Here is a 20,843-nt window from a genome sequence, read left to right on the forward strand (position 1 = left end):
ATCTCCACCTTCTTCCGCATCTTCGTCTTCTTCTTCATCTCCAGATGATTCAGATTCAGGCTCACCCCACATGCCTCTATCTACTTCTTCATCTAAAGCATCGCTGCCCGGTGTACGAGACACACCAAAAACATCTCCGTATAAAGGTCTACCTGTCTCATCAACAGGTGGTTTTCCCCAACCACCAGCATGATATCCAAAGGCACATCCTTCTGGGATTGGAGCATTTAAGCCTGGTATTTTAAGATTAGGATAACTTGGYGGTGGCCCGTAACGTTGCATAGCAATTAACCATGGTGGTGGTACCTTATGACAGTTCGGTCCTACAGGCATCCCTAATGCCGTACGTAACTCGTCGGATAATTCACCAGGTTTYTTTTCTTTAAGTCGAGTTTCAAATTCCTTACCTTCGTAATACAGATCACCGTGGATCGTCATGCGCGGTTTGGTTTGCCACTTAAAAAATGCATCATGAAGTTTTTGGTAGTCTATATCAATTTTACCCAATTTGGGTCTTGCTCTCTCGCGCATTTTTGCTTTTAAAGTACGAGTGTCGTCGCGCTCTTGCAAACTTGCTCTCATTTCTGTTATTCCAGTACGTTTTATAAAATCAGGTAAATCAAAAGGAGGTTTTTCAATACCTCGTTTTCCTTGTAGGTATTTTCTTTTAAAACACCAATGTCTAGGCACAGGTACGGTGTTACGATGTGCTTTAAGTTGTACAAGAAGTTTTGGATCTCTGGCAGTAACGTCATGCATTTCTACAACATCGGGCCTACCTACCAAYTGTTTTAATTCTGCGACACTCAGTCGCGTTAATCTCTTCAATTTTCTTTTAGATAATCGTGGAACACCATTTTCTCCGGTACCCTGTTGTTGCTGTTGCTGGCCTACATCGTCATCAAAGTCATCCAAAGGTGGTATTTTACTGGGTACATTACCCGTTGTTTGCATACTAGTAACAGGTGGATATTGACCAATTGGTTCGCCCTTATCCGCAGCATCGTTAGGATGAGGTTCTGGTTCGGTTAATTTAAATGCTTCAAAAACTCGAGCAAATTGACGATACATCGGCTCCAAGTCGTTTATACTGGGAATTTCTTGAATATACTCTATCTCTGGTTGATCTTCTTTTGATTTACTATATTCTATTTGTTCTTGCTTCCTCTCTAACTCTTTCTTCTCATTAGTACTCTTCTTCCTCTTCTTCTTTTTTTTCTTTTTACTTTTAGTTGCCTTTGAATCGACTTTTTCAATGGTTGTTTCTGGTTCCAATAWATCTTCCAAGTGAGGAGGTCCATCGTCTCCGGTAGATTCGTCATTGGTAGATTTGCCTAAAGAGACYATATCATTTGGATCACCGCCTACTTCCTTAGCCCTTTCCGTTTTAAACGCTAAAGCTTGTTCCAAGGCAGCTGGAAGTTTWACTGTCTCATTATCTTCCTCTCGTACTGTATCCTCTATACCACTTTGATGTTTTAATTCCGTTGGTGGTGTTACTTTTAAGCTTAATAAACTAGGTAACGTTTTTGGTGGTTCCATCATATTTGAAGTATGATGATTAGAAGTCATACCCATCAYAGATGGCATTGGATGGGACATCTGTTTAATATCCATCCTATGTTGTGTTCCTTGATTCTATTGTAAAAAAAATTATTATTATAAAATTAGATCTATTATAATACAGTATTATTCTAATATGTCTCTTTAATAATTGAATCAGAAAATAAAATCAGTGGATGATTATTGTTTTGAATGTTAACAATACATATGAACGTAGTCAAATGACGATAATAACCTCATTTCCCGGTATATTTTCCATATCAACAATTGCTTGTATAAATGCGTATTAAACACCGTAAATACATAAACCGTACTTAGTTTATTATCATTTATTGAATACTTATATCTCAAAGGGTTCACACGGCACTTTAATTCAATACTCTTTAACACTTTTTACAGCTTTTGCATATACTCATGGAGTCTATATACAAGGAGGACGATCGAGATAGGCGTTTGCGTCCAATTTGTGTTGTTGAAAATGACTGAATATCGAGTATGATAATTATCCATGAGGGTGGCGGTGATGTTCTTAAGTTTAGATTTAAGTACGTGTGATTTTATAAATAAACAAATCTAATTAATAGTTCTCTTTGATGTTTTTGTTTTAATTACTGTTTTTAAAAATCAGACCAAGCGACTAGACGCGCTTTCTAGTGGCAATAGAAATCATTCTTTCATTGTAAATATGGTACCCATATTTATAACACGGCGATCGTCCTTCTTGTATATAAGCTCTATGATCACACCGCTTGTTTACTTTTTTGTTGTATAATGACTTAAAGCATATAATAGCTGCTAATAAATATTTCTAGTTTCTACTCGCATGGTGCGTCGTTGTTATTTTCCGATCTCGAACCGTCCCAAAGAAAAATTGGTAATCCTGATTGTCGGATTCAAATTAATCGAATGCAAATTGGCACATTTAAAGTGCGTTTGACACAATTGAACAAGAAAGATTCAATTGATAGAATGATTTTGTTATATAATTGAAAAAAATGAAGAGGATTAAGATTACCCTCAATAAACCTAATCCATTATTTGAGCTTTGGTTGGAAGAATGGAAAAATAAAGCGATTTCTCAAAAATCTGATTTGCAATGTCATTTTGCTAAAGCTTTGAATACTTTAAGGAAATATCCTTTACCGTTAGAGTCTGGAAAAGATTGTATTATTTTAAAACATTTTGGTTTAAAATTATGTAAGATGCTAGATAGAAGACTCCAAGAACATAAGGCACATAAGAAAGAAATAAAGCGTACGCATAATGTTTGCAAGTGCGATAGTTGTTGTCGTAGCAAATTCATTCTTTCATCAAGAGAGAAACGTCTAGAAATCTACAAAGAAGAAATCAACAAACGTGAAATGAGGCAAGTAAGTTGCACAATTTTTATAAACACTTTTATAACACATCAAGATTCACTGTTATTTGTAAACGTTTCTTTGTAATAGAAAACCAAAAACACCGTCTATAATTTCTTCTTTTTCGTCATGGAATTTTACTTGTTATGCTATATTATTGACGTTACACAATAAAGGAGACTCGAGTTATTCAGGTAAGTTTTTATCACTTACCTGTAGAATTTTTATGCTGTATTAAATAGAATTCAACTATTTACTCATGGGAACAAATTTTTAAATTAGATTTATTGTATGAATTTAAACAATTATACAATACATCACTGAAATCCTTGGATCCGGATATATGCGATGGAAAATCATCTATTTCAATATTAATTGCTAACAGATTAATAAAAGTAACACAGTTTCCTATTAGGTATGTTTAATAAATTCAAATACAGATAACTTCCAAAAATAATATATTCGTTTTTTTTCTAAAGGTATCATTTGACTAAACAAGGAGTACACTTAGCTATCAAAATAAAACAAATTTTAAATTTGACAAACTATGATAAACACTTACTTAAACTTTATTATAAAAAATTGCAAGATTCTTTATCGATGCTAAATCATGCGAATTTTATGAATAATAATGATGTTAAAGTAGGAAATACTTCTATATCGAGTAATGAAAACTATGTCGTTGAAAATGAGAAAAATAAAAAAAAGTCTCCTTTATTCAATCATTCAAAAACATACGATCAAGAAAGTGCAGTTAAACCACCATCAAATACAGTAGATATTGTATGTAATCGTGATGAAGTACGATTAAAACCGAATTCTTTTGATATAGTTTTATTAGTAGATATTAAGGAGACTTGTGGGTAAGCGAGCGTGCATTTAATTTATATACTATTATATTTATATTATATATATATACAGGGTTGTGCGTAAAAAAAGGGTTAAATATTTGAAGGGCTTTTAGTACTCACCAAGATGAGTAAAGAATGTCTAATTAGCATAAGTCTTAAAATCAACCCTTTCAATGTAAATTAACTTTTATTATTTATGAGCATTAGAATCTAGAGTAAGCAAGTCTGTTGGTAATATATTTTATGTACACAAAAGAATTAACTTAGAAATACACAAGGAATATTTGAAAGTGTATGTCAATCTATTATCCATAGATATCAGAATTGCATTCTAGGGAGGAAGACATATCGAATATTCATGATTTGTATATATTATGTTTGCATCTACGAAATAATCTTTGTTGATATTAGTAATCATTTTTGCTTATTTTCATAATAAATTTATCTTGACAACATTGAAGTATTTCTAAGTAAATTCCTCAGTATAAATTCATTCTTACCAAAAGATTCACTTACAATATCGAATGCTCATAAATAATAAAAGTTAATTTACATTGAAAGTATTGATTTTACGACCAATGTTAATAAAACATTTTTTTACTTGTTTCTGTGAGTACTATAAGCCCTTCAAATATCTAACCCTTTTATTACCACCTCTCTCTTGTATATATATATATATATATATATTAATTATTATATTATTAATAATAGTGGAAAAACAAAACCTGAACATGATGCAACATTAGCTGAATTAAAAGAATTAAGAGTATTATTTGAAGTACGTCATTTAAAAATTGGTGACTTTACCTGGATTACTAAATGCAAATATACTAACAAGGAATTAGTTTTACCATATATAGTGGAAAGGAAACGATTGGATGATTTAAGTGCAAGTATTAAAGATGGACGGTTTCATGAACAAAAGGTACAAATTAGTTTGTTAAAATAAATACATAATGCTGATCTTTCCACTTCTCTTTATAACATAGATTTTTTTCTGAAACTTTACAGTTTCGTTTAAAACAGTCTGGAATACAAAATCTTTTATATATAATAGAAGATCACGATAAGATTATACGAACTGGAATTCCGCTTTCAACTTTATTGCAAGCAGCTGTTAATTCATTAGTACAAGATGATCTTATTGTTAAGTATACGGATAGTCATCAAGATACAATGTCATATTTAGCAACTTTAACGAGTATTTTACATAAAATTTATGCTGTATGTATATTACATTTTAATATATTAATTATGTGGTAACTTATACTTATTTATATTTAATATATTTTAGAAGAAGAATTTAATAGAACATAAAAAAGAGAATCTTGTACCAACGGACGTTTCCAGTGATACCGTTTTACTAATGAATTTTGAAGAATTCAATAAAGCTGCATCTAAATTGAAAGTATGTATACAATTATTATAGACATGTAGAATAATATTATATAAAAATTTCATAATATTCATTTCTTTTTAACAGAATTTTAATGTACGTCAAATGTTTGTTCGTCAATTATTACAGTTGAAAGGTATGTCAGTAGACAAAGCATTAGCAATTGTCGAATGTTATCCTACACCACTCATGTTAATTAATGCTTTGCATACATCTGACTATGGACAAGCGTTAATAGCTAATATACAATATGGATTACAAAAACGACAAATTGGACCAGCTCTTAGCAAAACTGTTTATTTATTTTATACGCAACAAGAATTTCGGTAATTAAATTGCAGACAAATATTTGTTATTCCTCCAAGAGAGAGAAAAAAGAATTTCAATTTTTTAGAAAAATATACAATCATAAAATGTTTATAAAATGTGCTTAATTATTATATCGTATGGAAATAATAATGTAATACAATCAACGGACATAAAAGAAGATAATATCGGACTCTCTTTATTTTTCTTTTCTACTTATTTGCTAATCGCAATAAATAGGTTCTATTTTTATTATAAGATCCTTACTCAAACGATTTCATAAACAAATGAATAATAACCTTTTGTTTAGTATACTAATTTATACATTCAAGATTTGAAGGAAATTGTTAAAATTTTCAATGGTTCTGATGTAATAGTTATTTTTAGAAGAAAATGGTTATACATTCACTGAAACTTTTACTCCATGTATTTATTCATAAATAGAAAATGTTTACTTTTTCGGAAATGAGAAAAAGTTCTTGTTAGACAGTAACAGTTATTCTACTTTGAAAAAGTTAAAGTACTTTCAAACAAATTTACCATTAAGTATTATATAGATAAGGGTATGTGAGTACAATAAAATAATTGCATAAAAATCATGATTTACTTACTCATCTATATTTAATCAGTTTTCAATACCCTGCTAAGTAAGTGAAAAATAGTAAAAATTTTTATATTTTACTTTAAAGTATTTGTGTTAAGAAATAAATGTTTCTTTAAACCTTTTATTAACAAAATATAAAATAACTGTTAAAATTGAACTTCTATAACAGAAGTAAAGTATTAAAGTTTACAAATTAACTTTTATTTATAAAAATTAACAGTTTCATTCAAGTCCTGTATAAATCAAACGTATATATTTTATCTTATTTTATAGATGATAAATATTTTTAGTTTTAAAGCATTATACAATTTTTCTTGTATTAAATATTATATTTATGTCATTGAAATGTTCAAACAAATTTATATTCTGAATCTCTATATGTATTTATGTCTATCAAAAGATGCGTGATAACCTAATGAACTTTAATTGAAGTTCATTCTAAAAGAACGTCAGTCACGTTTTGTTAGTCTCATCCAACCGTAGACACGATAGTGTTTCCAATGGCTGCTTTGAAACATTTTGTTAATAAAATCGACGATGCCGTTGCAGAATCTTTGTCAGGATTATGTTACACTTATCCGAAATTGGAATTACAATTAGCTCATAAAATTGTTCTATCTCCTGATGTACGTATGTAACGTAATAATAATGATATGTTCTTTTGTTTAATGTTTTCTAAAACTGTAATCATTCATTGTTTAAGTTATAATAATATTTTCCTTAATTTTACTTTAGATTAGAAATCAGAAGGACAAAGTTGCTGTAATATGTGGAGGTGGTAGTGGTCATGAACCATTTGTAGCAGGTGTTTATAAATATTCACATAGTTTGATAAACAATGAGTTACTTAATTATTTTTGGATTCGATTTATATAGGTTTTGTTGGTACTGGTATGCTGACAGCTTCTATAGCTGGTTCTATATTTGCATCACCACCTTCTAAACATATAACACATGCCATTAACTGTGTCGCACAAAACAATACAGGTATTCAATTTTCTTATTTAGTTTTTTTGTTAACCATCAAATTTTATTTCTTTTTTATCGCTTATTGTTTTTTCATATTTTATAGCTGGTATATTAGTAATAGTTCCAAATTATACCGGGGACTGTCTTAACTTTGGAATAGCGCTTGAGAAAGCAAAACAAACGGGTATTAATGTATGTTTATGATAACAATTAAAATTTTCTTAAATATTTTTATTTATTATTATTAAATTTTAATGTATAAGGATATTTGTAATTATCACTGACTAATATCACATATGATAGATTACAGAGATAATGGTCAATGAAGATTGCAGTATTCCTGAGAAAGAACAAAGTTCTATAGGTAAACGGGGTTTAACTGGAATGGTATTGGTTATTAAAATTGCTGGCGCGCTTGCTGAAAGAGGGGAATCTCTTTCAAACATATTGAAATATGCAGAACTTACTGTGAAAAATATGGCTACTTACGCTGTTGGAATATCAGCATGTTCTATACCAGGTTTGATAATTTATATGATATAAGATATAGAATAAATAAATAACTAGAAGTATATATACATGTATGCATAGGTCAAGGATATATGTTTGAATTGGCATCGGATGAAATAGAAACTGGTATGGGTATTCACGGAGAAGCTGGCTATGAACGAATGAAAATAAAAAGTGCATCTGAAATCGTTGCACTTATGTTGCAACATATTTCTGAAGAATTAAAATTAATTAGTGGCGATAATGTTGTGGTAATAGTAAATAATTTTGGAGCATTGAGCCAGTTAGAACAAGGCATTGTTACACATGAAACTATAAAACAACTTAGTAAGTATATATACATATGTAGAATTCGTGAAAAAATTTAACAGCTGGATTGACTGTGGACCAGGATTCAAATCCGGGTCTTCCGTTTTTCAGACAACTACTCCAATCATTGAGCTATCCAAAACATTCCGATCATTTTTCTTACTTCTATTTTATTCGACATGGAGCTGTTCTATCCCACACATATACAGAGTGATTCAGATATGCTGTCCCAGCTCCAAAAATCACCCTGTATATGTATATAGGTTTTTCCACGTCAAATCGGCCACTTTTTTAGGTGACCCCTTTCGATACAGCTGAAAATTTTATACGTTTTGAGTCTCACAAAAGACATATTCATGATTTTATTTAAAATTTTTATTTAAAAAGCATTTAAAAACAATTTAGAAAAAACTGATTCATTTGGTGGATGTTTCAAAATGTTAAGGACATTAAAAAAAAAACCTTAAATTTCGGAAAAAATTTATAGAGTAATAGTAAAAATAAGATAGACCATGAAGTGTAATCAGTAGAGTTATTACCAGTTTAATTGAAAATGTTTTTATCAGGTTTTAAGAGAGCTTAACGTGAATACAGGATATATAATGGGTAGAGAACGCAAAAATAAAAAAGTTCATATGGATATATGTATATAAACTTTTTTATTTTTACGCCTTCTCTACTCACTAGTGAAGTGGGTCCTATGTTATGTTATACCCTATATAGTAAATTTTTGGTCAATTTTTTATTAACATGTTGAACATGATGCCGATTTTGCTTTGGTTTTCGTTCAAATGGTGAACAGCGGTGATCACCCGACGTTCCGTATTAATTTTTTCTCGATCCAGATGAAAAAAAGAACACATGTTATGTTATGGTACTTACTGAATTCGTATTGAAATTCTTAAACAGATAGACGTAAAATAATTACAGGTTTATTAGCAAAAAATTTAAGGTAACCTTGAAAAAATCATGAAAAAAATGGACAACAAATTTTCTATATGTAAGTTAAAGCTCTCTTGAAATTATGCAATATCCGGTAGAAACATTTCCGATCGGACTGCTAATAACAGAGTAATCTCAGTTGATCACGCTTCGTGTTTTATCCTGCATAGATATAGGTACAATTAGTAAGGTATAAATAAAATAAATATTCTTACAGATAATAAAGGTATACGATCACTTCGAGTTTATTCGGGACTTTTAGTAACATCTTTAAATAGTGCTGGAATACATATTACGATATTAAAATGTCCTGAATATCATAAAAATATATTTCTAAGCTGTCTCGATGACTCAACGAATGCTCCAGGATGGCCAGGTTGTTTTTACAGTGTTCCTTTGACTATAACACGACCACCGTTTAATGAAATAGAAAAAGAGAAATTAGACAAAATTGGCATTGAATTAAGTAATCGATCTAAACACTTAATGAAATTATGTCTGCAAAATGCATGTAAAAGCGTCATCGAAAAAGAGGAATATCTTAATGAATTAGATCGTGGTTGCGGAGATGGAGATTGTGGTACTACACTTAAAAGATTTACCATGGGTATGCACTGTTGTAACAGTTGTTTCTATAAAAAGATAACAACATACTGTACTAAATTTAACAGTATATACATGTAGATTTATTTTAGGCGTTCAAAAACATCTGAATGATCTTTCTTTTGCTTATCCTTCTTTATTATTAACACAAATAGCTGATATTGCAGAAGAAATCATGGGAGGATCGTCTGGTGCATTGTATTGCTTATTTCTTACAACTGGAGCAAAAGAATTATTATCCCTTAAAGAAAATGAAAATATTACTTCTGCGTGGTGTCGTACATTTCGGAGTGCATTAGACTCCATAATTAAGTATGGAAAAGCAAAACCTGGTGACAGAACAATGGTACAGTAATGTTTAATTAATTATTTACATATTAATATGATTCATATTTCACAAAGAAATCATTAAAATAATATTATTTATATTTACTGTATATATATTTGTGTATAATATAGTTAGATGCATTAGATCCTGCATGTAAGGCATTAGAAGAATTAGTAACAGCACCTTTAGCTGATATTATTCAAAATGTAATTATCGCAACGTGGCAAGGATGTGAAGCGACTAAAGGTAAAAAAGCGAGGTAAGAAGAGAGATAATTCTATAATAATTAACATTTTTCTACCATATATCCAGAAATGCACACATATTATATTACTTATACAGAGCAGGACGGGCAGCTTACGTCAAAAAAGAACATTATATGCAACAAGTAGATGCAGGAGCATATGCTGCCGCTACTTGGATAACAGCTGTAGGACAGACGATTAAAAATTTTAAGGAATAATATTATTGGATATATTTCTTATTTTATGATACTTCTATAAAAGGTATTCATTTATAATTTTATGTACAAATAGTTTTTTAAATGTTTACAATCATTGAAATTACATTTTATACATAAAGTGTACTATTTTTACAAAACAAGTTAGTTGTACAAGAATTTGCAAAAAAAAAATATTCAAAATGAAGGAAAAAGTTACAAGTTGTGTAATGTTTATATATATATGAAGATAAAAATGAAAAAGGAGAGAAAAAAAATGTGTATATATATATATATGTATATGTTACTGTGAAAGACCGAAATTGGAGATTGTCAAGATTCACATAGTCGCTTGGCGTATGTCCGAAATATTAATGTATAAGAATAAACCCAAATATTCGGTCTTTCACCGACATATTTGGAATGCGTTGACAAGTGACCATGTGAATTTTTACATTCTCCAATTCCGGTTTTTCACGGTAACATATATATGTTGTGGTCAATGTATATATTCCGAGCATTGTAAATTGCTCGGGGCATTCTATAGAATACCCACATAAATTGGGCAATGTATATACTGAGCATGTATTTCATACATTGCCCAGTTAATCTTTCGAATGCCCAGAGGATTTTAATCAATCTATAAAATGTGCTTTAGTTGGCTGTGTTTAGAGTACGGAGGGGAGAGGGCGAAATGATTTTAAGCTCTTTTAAGTGGAACAAACCATGAAAATTTAAAATTATGTACACATTGTCATTAACAAGTTTCGGTTAATCTATAAAATATGCTTTAGTGGGTATATTTAGAGCACAGGAGTAGGAGGGGAAAAAAATCTCAAACTATTGTAAGAAAAACAAACCATGGCAGGTGTATGTTCGTACGGTTATGAAATGATTTTCACTTTCAGTACTGTGCACGGTGCACGCGCTTTTCCAACTATCTAATTATAAGAACTTAATCTTACAAACTTCCACGTTGTAAAGGTAGAAGGAGGAAATATATTATAGAAAAAGAAAACACAAATTTAATTATTAATAATTAAAGATATATTCTTGTTACTATAAAAATTAGCGTAGTATTCGGTTTCTGTTAAGATTTTAGCTGTTCTTTCTTCTAAGATCACTTCGCTCTCCCCCCCCCCCTATGCTCGAAACACATCCTACTAGAGCAAATTTTAAAGATTGACCGAAACATGGTAATGATATTGTGTACGTAGTTTTGAATTTCTATGGTTTGTCTCACTTACACGATCTTAAAAACACTTTCCTGCCTCTCCAGCCTGCTATAAACACAGCTAATTGAAGCACATTTTATAGATTGACCAAAACACTCTGGGCATTCTATAAATTGACTGGGCAATCAATGTATACAATGCCGGCAGTAATACATTATAATCGTAATATATATATATATATATATATATATATAGTGTAATTTAAATTATATTTATCACATTGTGTACAATGCAATATAAACGTAGTTATAATATAATTTTTGTAATATTTACATGTATTTAAAATTCATATTATTAATAAGTGATGTAAGAGTTCGTTGCTTAAAAAAATGAAATAAAATATAATTTCAAAACTTCTTATTACATTTCCATACATTTTAATTAATCACATCTGTAACAAATGAAATAAAGAATAATATCGAATAATTACTTATACTGTATCTTGTGATGCTTATGATTCCACTTAAATCCTCATGATCTCATTTGTTATCCAAAACTAAATCCTAATATCTCTTACTAAGAAAATGAATAAAAATTAATCTATATCACTTTCAATTATTCAAGAATTGTGTTAAAATTTGTTCACAAATACTAATTTATCGTGATTAATTCTGTTTCTCTTTTAAGCTTGGAATTAGTATATATCAAGCTTTATATTGATTTTCTTAATCAATAATTAATAATCATAACTTAATTAAATAAAACAGAGTTAGGATCTTCATTATCAAGTTGCTTTACATGTCTCAAAACATCTTTTTTTGTGATTACCCCTAATAATCGTCTGTAACAAAAATTAATTCAGTAATTCTCTTTTTGTTTTTCTTAAATCATTATTTATGATTAAACCATGTAAAAATGTAATTTCTGTTCTTACCCATTATGAGTGACAAGGGTCTGACGTAATCCTAATTTCCTAAACATATCAACTACAGTCTCCATTGGAGTCTGATCTGTAATAGTAATCGGTGCCATATCTAATATTTTTTTCAGTTTTAGCGGAGGTGGCGAATGGGCTTGAATATTATTTCCATTAGAGAAGATAACTAGAGATTGTCCAGTAATTTCTTCTATCATGCGTTTAGCATTCGCTATAGCAAGATTAAGATCTCGTCGTAGAACAAAACCAACTAAATACTGAGATTCTTTAGAAACTATAACTGGAAAACCATTGTGTTCGGTTTCTTTCAGTAAATTTTCTACATCTTCAACTGTCATTGAATCTTGTGTAAGAACGTGCAGAGCTTCATTACGTCTAAAATATAAAATATAATTTTATAATAGGAATAAAAATAATAGTAAGCAATAAGAATAAATAACAAATTATTGCCGGACTTACTTAGGCTGCATAACATCAGCGGCTAATGTTGTATGCTGAAATTCGTCTTTGCTATCCAAAAATGGATATCCATTCAGACCTATATGGGCATCATAAATACCTTGTTTTCCAAGAGCATCGCCCACCCATTTACTAGCCATAGCAGCTGCCATTAACGGAACAATGTATCGAACACCACCAGTTAATTCAAACATGATAACGACTAAAGAAACAGTCATTCTAGTTACACCGCCGAGTACAGCAGCAGCTCCTACCATTGCATATAATCCAGGAGTTATACAATCAACTCCTGTGGAACACTCTTCGCTAAACATCCAAATATGAGGATAATAATAAGCAAGTTGTTCCATTCCTATTCCAACTATTCGACCCATGATAGCACCCAAACAAAGAGAAGGAATAAATAACCCACAAGGTACTTTCATACCAAATGTAAATATGGTCATGATTAATTTTAAAATAAGCGCAAGTACAAGTAACCACATAGCTTTGTACACTCCAGGACCAGCTGCTGCAATTTCAATTGCAGACTTTACAGCTGTGAAATTTCTATCATAATCGCTGTAATATAAAAAATATATAGAGTTATTTTTATATCGCATTATTATTAATACACGTAGTATATGTGATAATAAATCACCATAAAATATCTGCATTAGACACTCCGCACTGACTGAAGAGTAAATAAATAAGTTGACTCGTATTCATTCTTGTGTATGGATTTGGATATCCAATTACAGCTGTTACTACTGTTACAATCAAAACTTCGGTAACAGGATACTGACCCAATTTTGAAGTTTTACGATATCGACACCAAAAGAGATTTGCTTTGATAAACAGTGTGCCAATTATACCCTAAAACAATAAATAAATATTTTTCGAATAGTATTGTACTATGAAACCATCAAATCATTGTAAAATATACTTACTCCCATTATACCAAGCATAACAAAAGGTATTAATTCAAAAAATATCCAAGGTTTATTATATTCTACGTAAAATAGTACTGAATGTTCATTTCCAAATGGATTTATAGAACGTAAAACAAAAGCTGCTATTAATGCACAGAAGAAAGATCTCCATAAGGTCTTCAAAGGGAAGTAATAACTGACCTGTAGAATTACAGATACATATGTAAATATTAAATTAGTACATATACATGAAAGAGAATATACAGGTAATCAAATTTTAATCAAATATTCTGCGAGTTCTTATGTCAGAAAAGCAAACATGATAAGAATCAATTTTAAGGAAAGTTTATGTTTCTATATCTTTGTTATATACAGGGTGGTAAAAAAAACAAAGGGTCCAATACTTTAAGAGTTTATGGTAGTTATTAAGAGGAGTACAAAATGTCTTATTAACATAGGTCCCAAAATCAATCCTCTGTAAATGTAATAAATTAACTTTTATTATTTATAAGCATTTAAGTCTCGAGTAAGCGAGTCTCTAGGCAAGATATTTAATGTACACAAAGGAATTTCCTTAAAAATGTTTCTGAAAAATATTAATTAGACATTTTTTATTTTTCTTGATAAGTAATATAAGTATTTACAATATTGGATTCTTTTTTTATCATCCTGTATATATAGTTTAAAAATAGAATACTTTTTATTATATAACACAATTGTTATTGCTCATGATAATATGATATAATATTTGATTTATGTTAAATTGAAACATATGAAGATTATAAAACTATAAATAAATTTAGCATATATCATGAATTTATACAAAAATATGTTCTATTTTCAATGAATACTGATCAATCGCTAAACATACTTCTGAAATCAACTAGATGCATCAGTGATCAATATTCTACAGTTTTCCACTATGCTTTTTAAATGTTGATATACATGACTTTGTAGAATTTGATAACTATTCTTCAACTGAAATGCAACTGTTCTGAAACATTATAGGATAGAAGCATATTGTTATTTATCACAATTCAACAAAAATTGATAATACTTTATATCGCTATCACTATCTCCAATTAAAATTAATTTTATGTCGATCTCTAATCTTTCTACCAAATATTCACCATATATAATTATTAGATTTATTTATTCTTGAATAAAACATAGTCTTGCAGCTTCAATGAAACATTATAATAATGAGAAAAAAAGATATATAAATATACTGCATATTTTAATAAAGATCATACCTCTTCCAAACTAAATAAGACACCTCCAATTGGAGCTCCAAAAGCAACTGATACGCCAGCTGCTGCAGCGGCTGATAAAATTTCTCTCTTTTTAGCTTCATTCCTTCCATATTTTGGGAATAGATATGAAAATATATTGCCTATACAACAAGCAATGTGTACCATTGGACCTTCTTTACCCAAGCTAAGACCTGCTGATACCGAAAGAATTAAGCCAACAGATTTAATAATTAATGTCCATTTTCCTAAGTATCCTCTGATAATAAAACCGCTTAATATCGTTTTAATCTAAAATAAAAATACTTGAAATTATAATTATTATACATGTAATTATAAATTACAAGATATAAGGAACAATGTTCGATTAAATGTTCATACGCACCTCTGGTATACCTGAGCCACAAGCATATGGTGCAAACATTCGTACCAAAGATGCAGAAAGCGATGCAAATAAAAGAGCCCATGCTATATAAAACATATATGATATTGTATACGGGCCTGCACCATCCTTTGATTGGTTGAATACTTCCGGCCATGTCCACCACTGCAAGGGTCATAAAATAAGAGTAAGAGAGACGGAAATACTTAATTGAGATAAATCAAGACTATAATAAGAGCATGGTTGAATCAATTATCTATACAATTACATTTACAAATGTAAGTATATTCTGCAAAGAGAAAGTGATATATTATATCTATTAATATTAATATATATATATATATATATATATATATATATACACACACATAAATATATATCTATATATATATTTGAAAATCTTAACCTGAGAACAATTCCCACCATCAAAAGTTGTTTCATTGTAACTCCAACAACATTGCTCTTTATTTAACCAAAAAGCTTGCGGACATATCCCAAATTTAAGATCTGTCATCCAAGATGCTCCAATATCTATCACTCCAGCAGCAACCCCCGTAAATAAACCAACAAATAAAACGCACAGCCATCCAGACCAAGCGTCATGAGCTCCCTTGATTAAACCCCAAATAGAATCATGTTTCTTTTTAATAATATACCGATGTCGCATTCGATCTCGTGCAATATCTCTTTGCCAATCGATAGTATGGAAGTCCTCATATTGTCCAATTCCAGGTATGTCATCAGAATCAACTGAAACTAATAAAATTGATCAACATGTGATATAAATATCCTGTAATATTTAATGTATTACCTTAAACACCTATTATATTTCGAATCTATTTAAAATATATTTCTAAACTTTAATGCAAATTAAAATTCAAGTATTAACATATTGTCCATTATTGTATAAATAACTCACTATGCGAAGATGCATCATCAACACGAATACAATGCTCAGATAAAACATTATTATCTAAATCATGAGATGTGGAATGATGATTAACATCTAACATGTCTTCGTCGCTGCTTAAATTTGTTTCACGACCTAAAGCTCTGCTTTGTAAGCGTGCCTCATCTATGTTACCACTATTATTACTATTTATGACCTAGAAATATAGAAATATCGTATACATAAACTTAATAATGTTATAATTATAACATGTTCTATAAAATGATATATAAATAATATATAAATAATAATATAAATAATATATTGATATCAAATAAGGAAGATACGGAAATAAAAATTTAATATACCTTTGCATCAACCGAACGATATGTCGTGATAGTACTTGCATTTATGTGAGAGACAGGAGAATTTAAAGATGAAGTGCCCTTCAGTGGAAATTTCTCCATGGCATTGTGATAATCTGTTATTTTTTATGATGAAAGTTATTATGAGATCAATTTTCTAAGGAAATGCAAGGGAAGAAATACATTTCTAGGATTTGATATCATAAATGTGATATATGTAATACTTTAAGAACAAACTAATTTATCCATCCAGAACCTATCAAAGATTCATTAATAGAAGATGTAAATGAAACACTTGACCATTTATAATACGATTTGTTACAAAGAATATGTCATTTACATAATACCATAAGATAATCCTTTTTCTGAAGATAATTAGGTTAGGATACAAGAAAGAAGGTTCACTAAACGAGGATGCATATCTTCTATAGCCAAAAATGAACTATTTCGATTAGAAGTAATAGATAGATGACACGTAGAAAGAGATTTGATCAGTAAGAAATTTTTCGGAAACATTTAACTTCAAAAGAAAAATAGGAAAAGGAAACGCAAGAATAGACAAAAATGATTATAAAATATTATCACAAATGTAATGTATATATATATATATATATATATATATATAGAGACTTATTGGCAGATATTTATAATCTAATCATAAATGACACGAATGTTTAACGCAATATATCTTCAACGATGACAGACAGTAATGCATTTCGTATGTATGTAAAAATTAAAATGTAAGGTAATGTAAAAGCAAATATTACAAGTAGAAATTTATATTGTTTCCAGATTGTTTTTCTAATCAAGATTACATTAGCTCCATAACATTATGATCAATATATTCAATATATTTCATGTCGTTAACTTACCATTTTATTAAAACAGATCAATGCTATTAACAAACGTCTAAATCACAATTTTTTGATATACAATTTGTAATGCATTATATTTCTTTGACAGTTTTACTGTACTATACTACGGAAGTATGGTAAACCATATTTCTACTAGTAAGTTACGACATAGAAACGCAGTTGTGATATTACGTTTGGTCACTAGAAATAGAAAAAAAAGTCAATAAATGTGCAATGTTTCATAATAGAAATAATAAACAAGATCAATAGAAATTAGAAAAAATCAACAATTTTAATTACATACTTACGTATGTAATTATATTTTTACAAATGTAATATTTCTACATCTTTTCTCAAGAAATGCTTCATCTAATCTGCATTGCTATTGGTTAATCTTCAATTTTTTATCCAATAGTAAATGCCGCTATAAAACGGGGGCGCCACCATTGCCTTTTAAAGGCCTCAAATATGTCTTAAGAATTACCATCTGTGATATATGTACATAAAATAATATAACCAAGTAAAGCAAATAATTTGAAGACAAATTTTAACCAGTACTTTGGTCTTTTATTCGTGTTTTGTTTATTACCCTCGTATCCAATAGATATTTGAGATATATTTAAAGGAAAAGAAGCATAATGTCGATCGGAGTGCCTATTAAAGTACTTCACGAAGCAGAAGGACATATAATAACATGTGAAACAAATACCGGCGAAGTATATCGCGGTAAATTAATAGAAGCCGAAGACAATATGAATTGCCAAATGCAAAATATAACAGTAACGTACAGAGATAAACAAGTTGCTCAATTAGAAAATGTATATATTCGTGGATCCAAAATAAGATTTTTAATATTACCAGACATGTTGAAAAATGCTCCGATGTTTAAAAGACCAGGTGGTAAAGGTTCTGGTACTGCGGGCAGAGGAAAATCCGCTATCTTACGTGCTCAAGGTATATTTAGAAATTTATATATTTTATAAGATATACTAAAGAATGCTTGAATTACTGAAATATCGATAATCTTTCTATTAACGTAAGTTCATTGAAATGTAACCTGACAATATTCATTGTTATACATACGTCAATTCTTACATGAACTATATTTATTTTTTTATAACATCATAGTATGATTTAAATTTAAAAACAATTATATCAATAAGATTTTTGGTCTAATATAAAATAACCGATGTCAATAATATTTTAATTATTATAATCTTAAAAAGAGTGACAAATACACGTATAAGTTTGATTTTAATATGTACTTTTATATACTGTTTATTCTTTGCTTTATATATTTGTATATAGTTATCTATTGAATTATTTGTATTTAGCTCGTGGAAGGGGTCGTGGACAAAACCAAAGAGGAAGAGGTACAGGTTCGGCACCTTGGTTGAATCAACAAAATCAACCAGGAGGGTCTCAAGCTGGAAGAGGACGTGGATAATCATAGTATTAACTAAATTATGTACATTATTAAATAACAAACTTATAAATACATTCAATCATTTTGTACTGTTTTCAATATTTTTCCAAATTTAGGTCAAATTTTATGTTAAATATCGCTACCGATACTGTTGTAATTAACAATAAACCATGATGATAAGATAATTTTTTATCATAATATCTTATTTACTTATATATTTTTAAATAGTATTCCGTGTATTTCAAATTGAATAGATTAAAAAAAATACGGCGATATACAATTCATTTTCGTATAAAAGTAAAAAATTTATATGTACTATTTTGTATTATTTAGCAACAAAGCTAATAAGATAAGGTTAAATATACCGTATGTAAACTTTCATTAATTTGTTTTTTTTTTGACTGCCTATCACACCACTTTGCATAATAAATCTCGCTATCGTAACACTGAAGTGTACAAAGTTCAAATAAACTTAACATTACGTTTAATTTTGTACTTGGGGAAACACATTAAGTGTATGTAATATATTTTTATTATTCATATTTTTATATTCTATTTATGTTATTTCTTTGGTAATTCTCTATTTTCATCAAAAAATAATTAAAAAATAAACGTATAAATAACAAAATTATATTAGAGTTACAATTGATAATCATATTATAATTGTTTCAGGTTATATATATATATATATATATATTACCTATAATAAATAATATTTTTATAATATTTCCAATCATGGTTTCTTTGATAAAAAATATTCAATTTGCTTCACTCTTTCACAATGGCAATAGAATTGTAACACATTCGTTTTCTAGCAATACACTACTAAATTTGGAAACCGATATGAAAGAAGTGATTTTAAAATATCTCGATGGGAAAGATAACGGTATAGCTGTACTAGGGCTAAATCGTCCAAAAACCCGTAATGCTTTTGGAACAAATCTTCTTTCTCAATTAAATCATGCAATTACTACGATTAAACAGGATGGTAAATTACGAGTATTAATTATTCGTAGCTTAGTACCATTTGTCTTTTGTTCTGGTGCTGATTTACGTGAAAGGTTAAAAATGAATAAATCCGAAGTATCAGAATTTGTAACTTCTTTAAGGAATGTTATGAACGACATAGAAACTATACCAATACCAGTTATATCTGCCATAGATGGTATAGCATTGGGTGGTGGTTTAGAATTAGCATTGGCTACAGATATTAGAATAGCAGCTTCGGAGGCAAAACTTGGTCTTGTAGAAACTAAATTAGCAATAATACCAGGCGCCGGTGGTACTCAGAGATTACCAAGAATAGTCGGATCTGCTATAGCCAAAGAACTTATTTATGCAGCACGCGTTTTAAATGGACAGCAAGCAAGGAATATTAGTCTTGTAAATGAAGCTGTATCGCAGAATAAAAATGGTGATGCAGCTTATCAAGCTGCTTTATTACTTGCAAGAGAAATTCTGCCTAACGGTCCTATCGGAGTAAAGTAAGTATTATGCATTATTTATTTTTCATTTTAACATATTATTCTATCTTCTAGGCTGGCTAAAGAGGCTATATCAAAAGGTATGGAAGTGTCTATAAAAGATGGATTAGAAATCGAAAAAGCATGTTACAATAAAGTCATAGATACCGAAGATAGACTAGAGGGTCTTTCAGCATTCACAGCAAAACGAGTGCCTATTTATAAAGGTACATAAATTTATGTAATATCAAATAATTATATAGTTAAGTTTCAAACAATGATTATTATATATCTTTTAAAATTTATTTGTTTAAATTAATACTTATATCACATTTTCCTAACAAAATTTAGTTTAATACTTTATTGATACCTCTGTTTAAATTTCATGACTTTTATGTATTTAGAATTGTGTCCAATATTTATATCATTGTTAGTTTATTTTGAGAAAAATAAACAATGTATATACAATTCGAATTTTATGTCTTTATGTGAGATTTTTATAATTGTTAATTATTAATGTATCAGGAATATATAATTTTAAATATACATATCTT

The 20,843-nt window shown here is 29.3% G+C and overlaps 6 protein-coding genes across 13 annotated transcripts; 4 read left to right on the forward strand and 2 right to left on the reverse strand.

Moving 5' to 3' along the window:
* On the reverse strand, positions 1 to 2,116 carry LOC106785439 (splicing factor 3B subunit 2; the record flags this gene model as incomplete). The annotated part of the gene is given in 2 exon segments (XM_014745917.1): positions 1 to 1,638; positions 1,799 to 2,116. Coding segments are annotated over 2 exon segments (1,662 nt in total), but the record flags the coding sequence as incomplete, so codon positions are not given.
* A 322-nt stretch (positions 2,117 to 2,438) lies between these two features.
* LOC106785440 (crossover junction endonuclease MUS81) lies at positions 2,439 to 5,662 on the forward strand. Its single transcript, XM_014745918.1, has 8 exons — positions 2,439 to 2,929; positions 3,012 to 3,115; positions 3,204 to 3,336; positions 3,401 to 3,784; positions 4,484 to 4,697; positions 4,784 to 4,996; positions 5,067 to 5,180; positions 5,256 to 5,662. Exons 1-8 carry the CDS (start codon positions 2,559 to 2,561, stop codon positions 5,496 to 5,498), a joined length of 1,776 nt encoding a protein of 591 aa, XP_014601404.1. The 5' UTR covers positions 2,439 to 2,558; the 3' UTR covers positions 5,499 to 5,662.
* Positions 5,663 to 6,433: 771 nt separating this feature from the next.
* On the forward strand, positions 6,434 to 10,442 carry LOC106785434 (triokinase/FMN cyclase-like). 2 transcript variants are annotated; one of them, XM_014745910.1, is made up of 10 exons: positions 6,434 to 6,704; positions 6,814 to 6,883; positions 6,955 to 7,065; positions 7,151 to 7,239; positions 7,351 to 7,567; positions 7,639 to 7,884; positions 9,026 to 9,415; positions 9,567 to 9,757; positions 9,871 to 9,998; positions 10,082 to 10,442. In XM_014745910.1, exons 1-10 carry the CDS (start codon positions 6,579 to 6,581, stop codon positions 10,200 to 10,202), a joined length of 1,689 nt encoding a protein of 562 aa, XP_014601396.1. In that variant the 5' UTR covers positions 6,434 to 6,578; the 3' UTR covers positions 10,203 to 10,442. The 2 variants fall into 2 exon arrangements, with proteins under 2 accessions (XP_014601396.1, XP_014601395.1); XM_014745909.1 differs by having other exon boundaries at positions 6,439 to 6,704; positions 9,504 to 9,757.
* A 1,296-nt stretch (positions 10,443 to 11,738) lies between these two features.
* On the reverse strand, positions 11,739 to 17,566 carry LOC106785432 (H(+)/Cl(-) exchange transporter 3). 6 transcript variants are annotated; one of them, XM_014745903.1, is made up of 11 exons: positions 17,419 to 17,566; positions 16,550 to 16,662; positions 16,212 to 16,398; positions 15,699 to 16,048; positions 15,296 to 15,457; positions 14,914 to 15,201; positions 13,679 to 13,861; positions 13,390 to 13,604; positions 12,750 to 13,310; positions 12,288 to 12,665; positions 11,739 to 12,194 (listed from the first exon to the last, which is right to left on the reverse strand). In XM_014745903.1, exons 2-11 carry the CDS (start codon positions 16,646 to 16,648, stop codon positions 12,104 to 12,106), a joined length of 2,514 nt encoding a protein of 837 aa, XP_014601389.1. In that variant the 5' UTR covers positions 16,649 to 16,662; positions 17,419 to 17,566; the 3' UTR covers positions 11,739 to 12,103. The 6 variants fall into 6 exon arrangements, with proteins under 6 accessions (XP_014601389.1, XP_014601391.1, XP_014601394.1 ...); XM_014745905.1 differs by having other exon boundaries at positions 15,699 to 16,042; positions 17,419 to 17,565; XM_014745908.1 differs by having other exon boundaries at positions 14,914 to 15,104; positions 15,307 to 15,457; positions 17,419 to 17,565.
* A 327-nt stretch (positions 17,567 to 17,893) lies between these two features.
* On the forward strand, positions 17,894 to 19,207 carry LOC106785451 (small nuclear ribonucleoprotein Sm D3). Its single transcript, XM_014745934.1, has 2 exons — positions 17,894 to 18,354; positions 18,735 to 19,207. The coding sequence occupies exons 1-2, from the start codon at positions 18,039 to 18,041 to the stop codon at positions 18,845 to 18,847; spliced, it is 429 nt and encodes a 142-aa protein (XP_014601420.1). The 5' UTR covers positions 17,894 to 18,038; the 3' UTR covers positions 18,848 to 19,207.
* A 52-nt stretch (positions 19,208 to 19,259) lies between these two features.
* On the forward strand, positions 19,260 to 20,757 carry LOC106785450 (methylglutaconyl-CoA hydratase, mitochondrial). Of its 2 annotated transcripts, none has more exons than XM_014745932.1 (3): positions 19,260 to 19,341; positions 19,642 to 20,310; positions 20,365 to 20,757. In XM_014745932.1, exons 2-3 carry the CDS (start codon positions 19,670 to 19,672, stop codon positions 20,522 to 20,524), a joined length of 801 nt encoding a protein of 266 aa, XP_014601418.1. In that variant the 5' UTR covers positions 19,260 to 19,341; positions 19,642 to 19,669; the 3' UTR covers positions 20,525 to 20,757. The 2 variants fall into 2 exon arrangements, with proteins under 2 accessions (XP_014601418.1, XP_014601419.1); XM_014745933.1 differs by lacking the exon at positions 19,260 to 19,341 and having other exon boundaries at positions 19,724 to 19,814; positions 19,936 to 20,310.
* Positions 20,758 to 20,843: the final 86 nt, after the last annotated feature.

Source organism: Polistes canadensis, unplaced genomic scaffold, assembly GCF_001313835.1.
Source record: "Polistes canadensis isolate GaletaPanama2010 unplaced genomic scaffold, ASM131383v1 scaffold_50, whole genome shotgun sequence".
Classification (NCBI taxonomy): Eukaryota; Metazoa; Arthropoda; class Insecta; order Hymenoptera; family Vespidae; genus Polistes; species Polistes canadensis.

What these genes read in the sequence shown, in the direction of transcription:
- LOC106785440 (XM_014745918.1), top strand. Translation starts at nt 2,559, where the DNA reads ATGAAGAGGATTAAGATTACCCTCAATAAACCTAATCCATTATTTGAG. An exon ending in TTTTACATAAAATTTATGCT is followed by an intron (nt 4,997 to 5,066) that starts GTATGTATATTA and finishes AATATATTTTAG; the next exon opens with AAGAAGAATTTAATAGAACA. An exon ending in AAGCTGCATCTAAATTGAAA is followed by an intron (nt 5,181 to 5,255) that starts GTATGTATACAA and finishes TCTTTTTAACAG; the next exon opens with AATTTTAATGTACGTCAAAT.
- LOC106785434 (XM_014745909.1), top strand. Translation starts at nt 6,579, where the DNA reads ATGGCTGCTTTGAAACATTTTGTTAATAAAATCGACGATGCCGTTGCA. An exon ending in AAATTGTTCTATCTCCTGAT is followed by an intron (nt 6,705 to 6,813) that starts GTACGTATGTAA and finishes ATTTTACTTTAG; the next exon opens with ATTAGAAATCAGAAGGACAA. An exon ending in ACTTAAAAGATTTACCATGG is followed by an intron (nt 9,416 to 9,503) that starts GTATGCACTGTT and finishes GATTTATTTTAG; the next exon opens with GCGTTCAAAAACATCTGAAT.
- LOC106785432 (XM_014745903.1), bottom strand. Translation starts at nt 16,648, where the DNA reads ATGGAGAAATTTCCACTGAAGGGCACTTCATCTTTAAATTCTCCTGTC. An exon ending in TCTAATGCAGATATTTTATG is followed by an intron (nt 13,311 to 13,389) that starts GTGATTTATTAT and finishes TTTATATTACAG; the next exon opens with CGATTATGATAGAAATTTCA. An exon ending in GCTGATGTTATGCAGCCTAA is followed by an intron (nt 12,666 to 12,749) that starts GTAAGTCCGGCA and finishes TTTATATTTTAG; the next exon opens with ACGTAATGAAGCTCTGCACG.
- LOC106785451 (XM_014745934.1), top strand. Translation starts at nt 18,039, where the DNA reads ATGTCGATCGGAGTGCCTATTAAAGTACTTCACGAAGCAGAAGGACAT. An exon ending in CGCTATCTTACGTGCTCAAG is followed by an intron (nt 18,355 to 18,734) that starts GTATATTTAGAA and finishes ATTTGTATTTAG; the next exon opens with CTCGTGGAAGGGGTCGTGGA.
- LOC106785450 (XM_014745932.1), top strand. Translation starts at nt 19,670, where the DNA reads ATGAAAGAAGTGATTTTAAAATATCTCGATGGGAAAGATAACGGTATA. An exon ending in AACGGTCCTATCGGAGTAAA is followed by an intron (nt 20,311 to 20,364) that starts GTAAGTATTATG and finishes TCTATCTTCTAG; the next exon opens with GCTGGCTAAAGAGGCTATAT.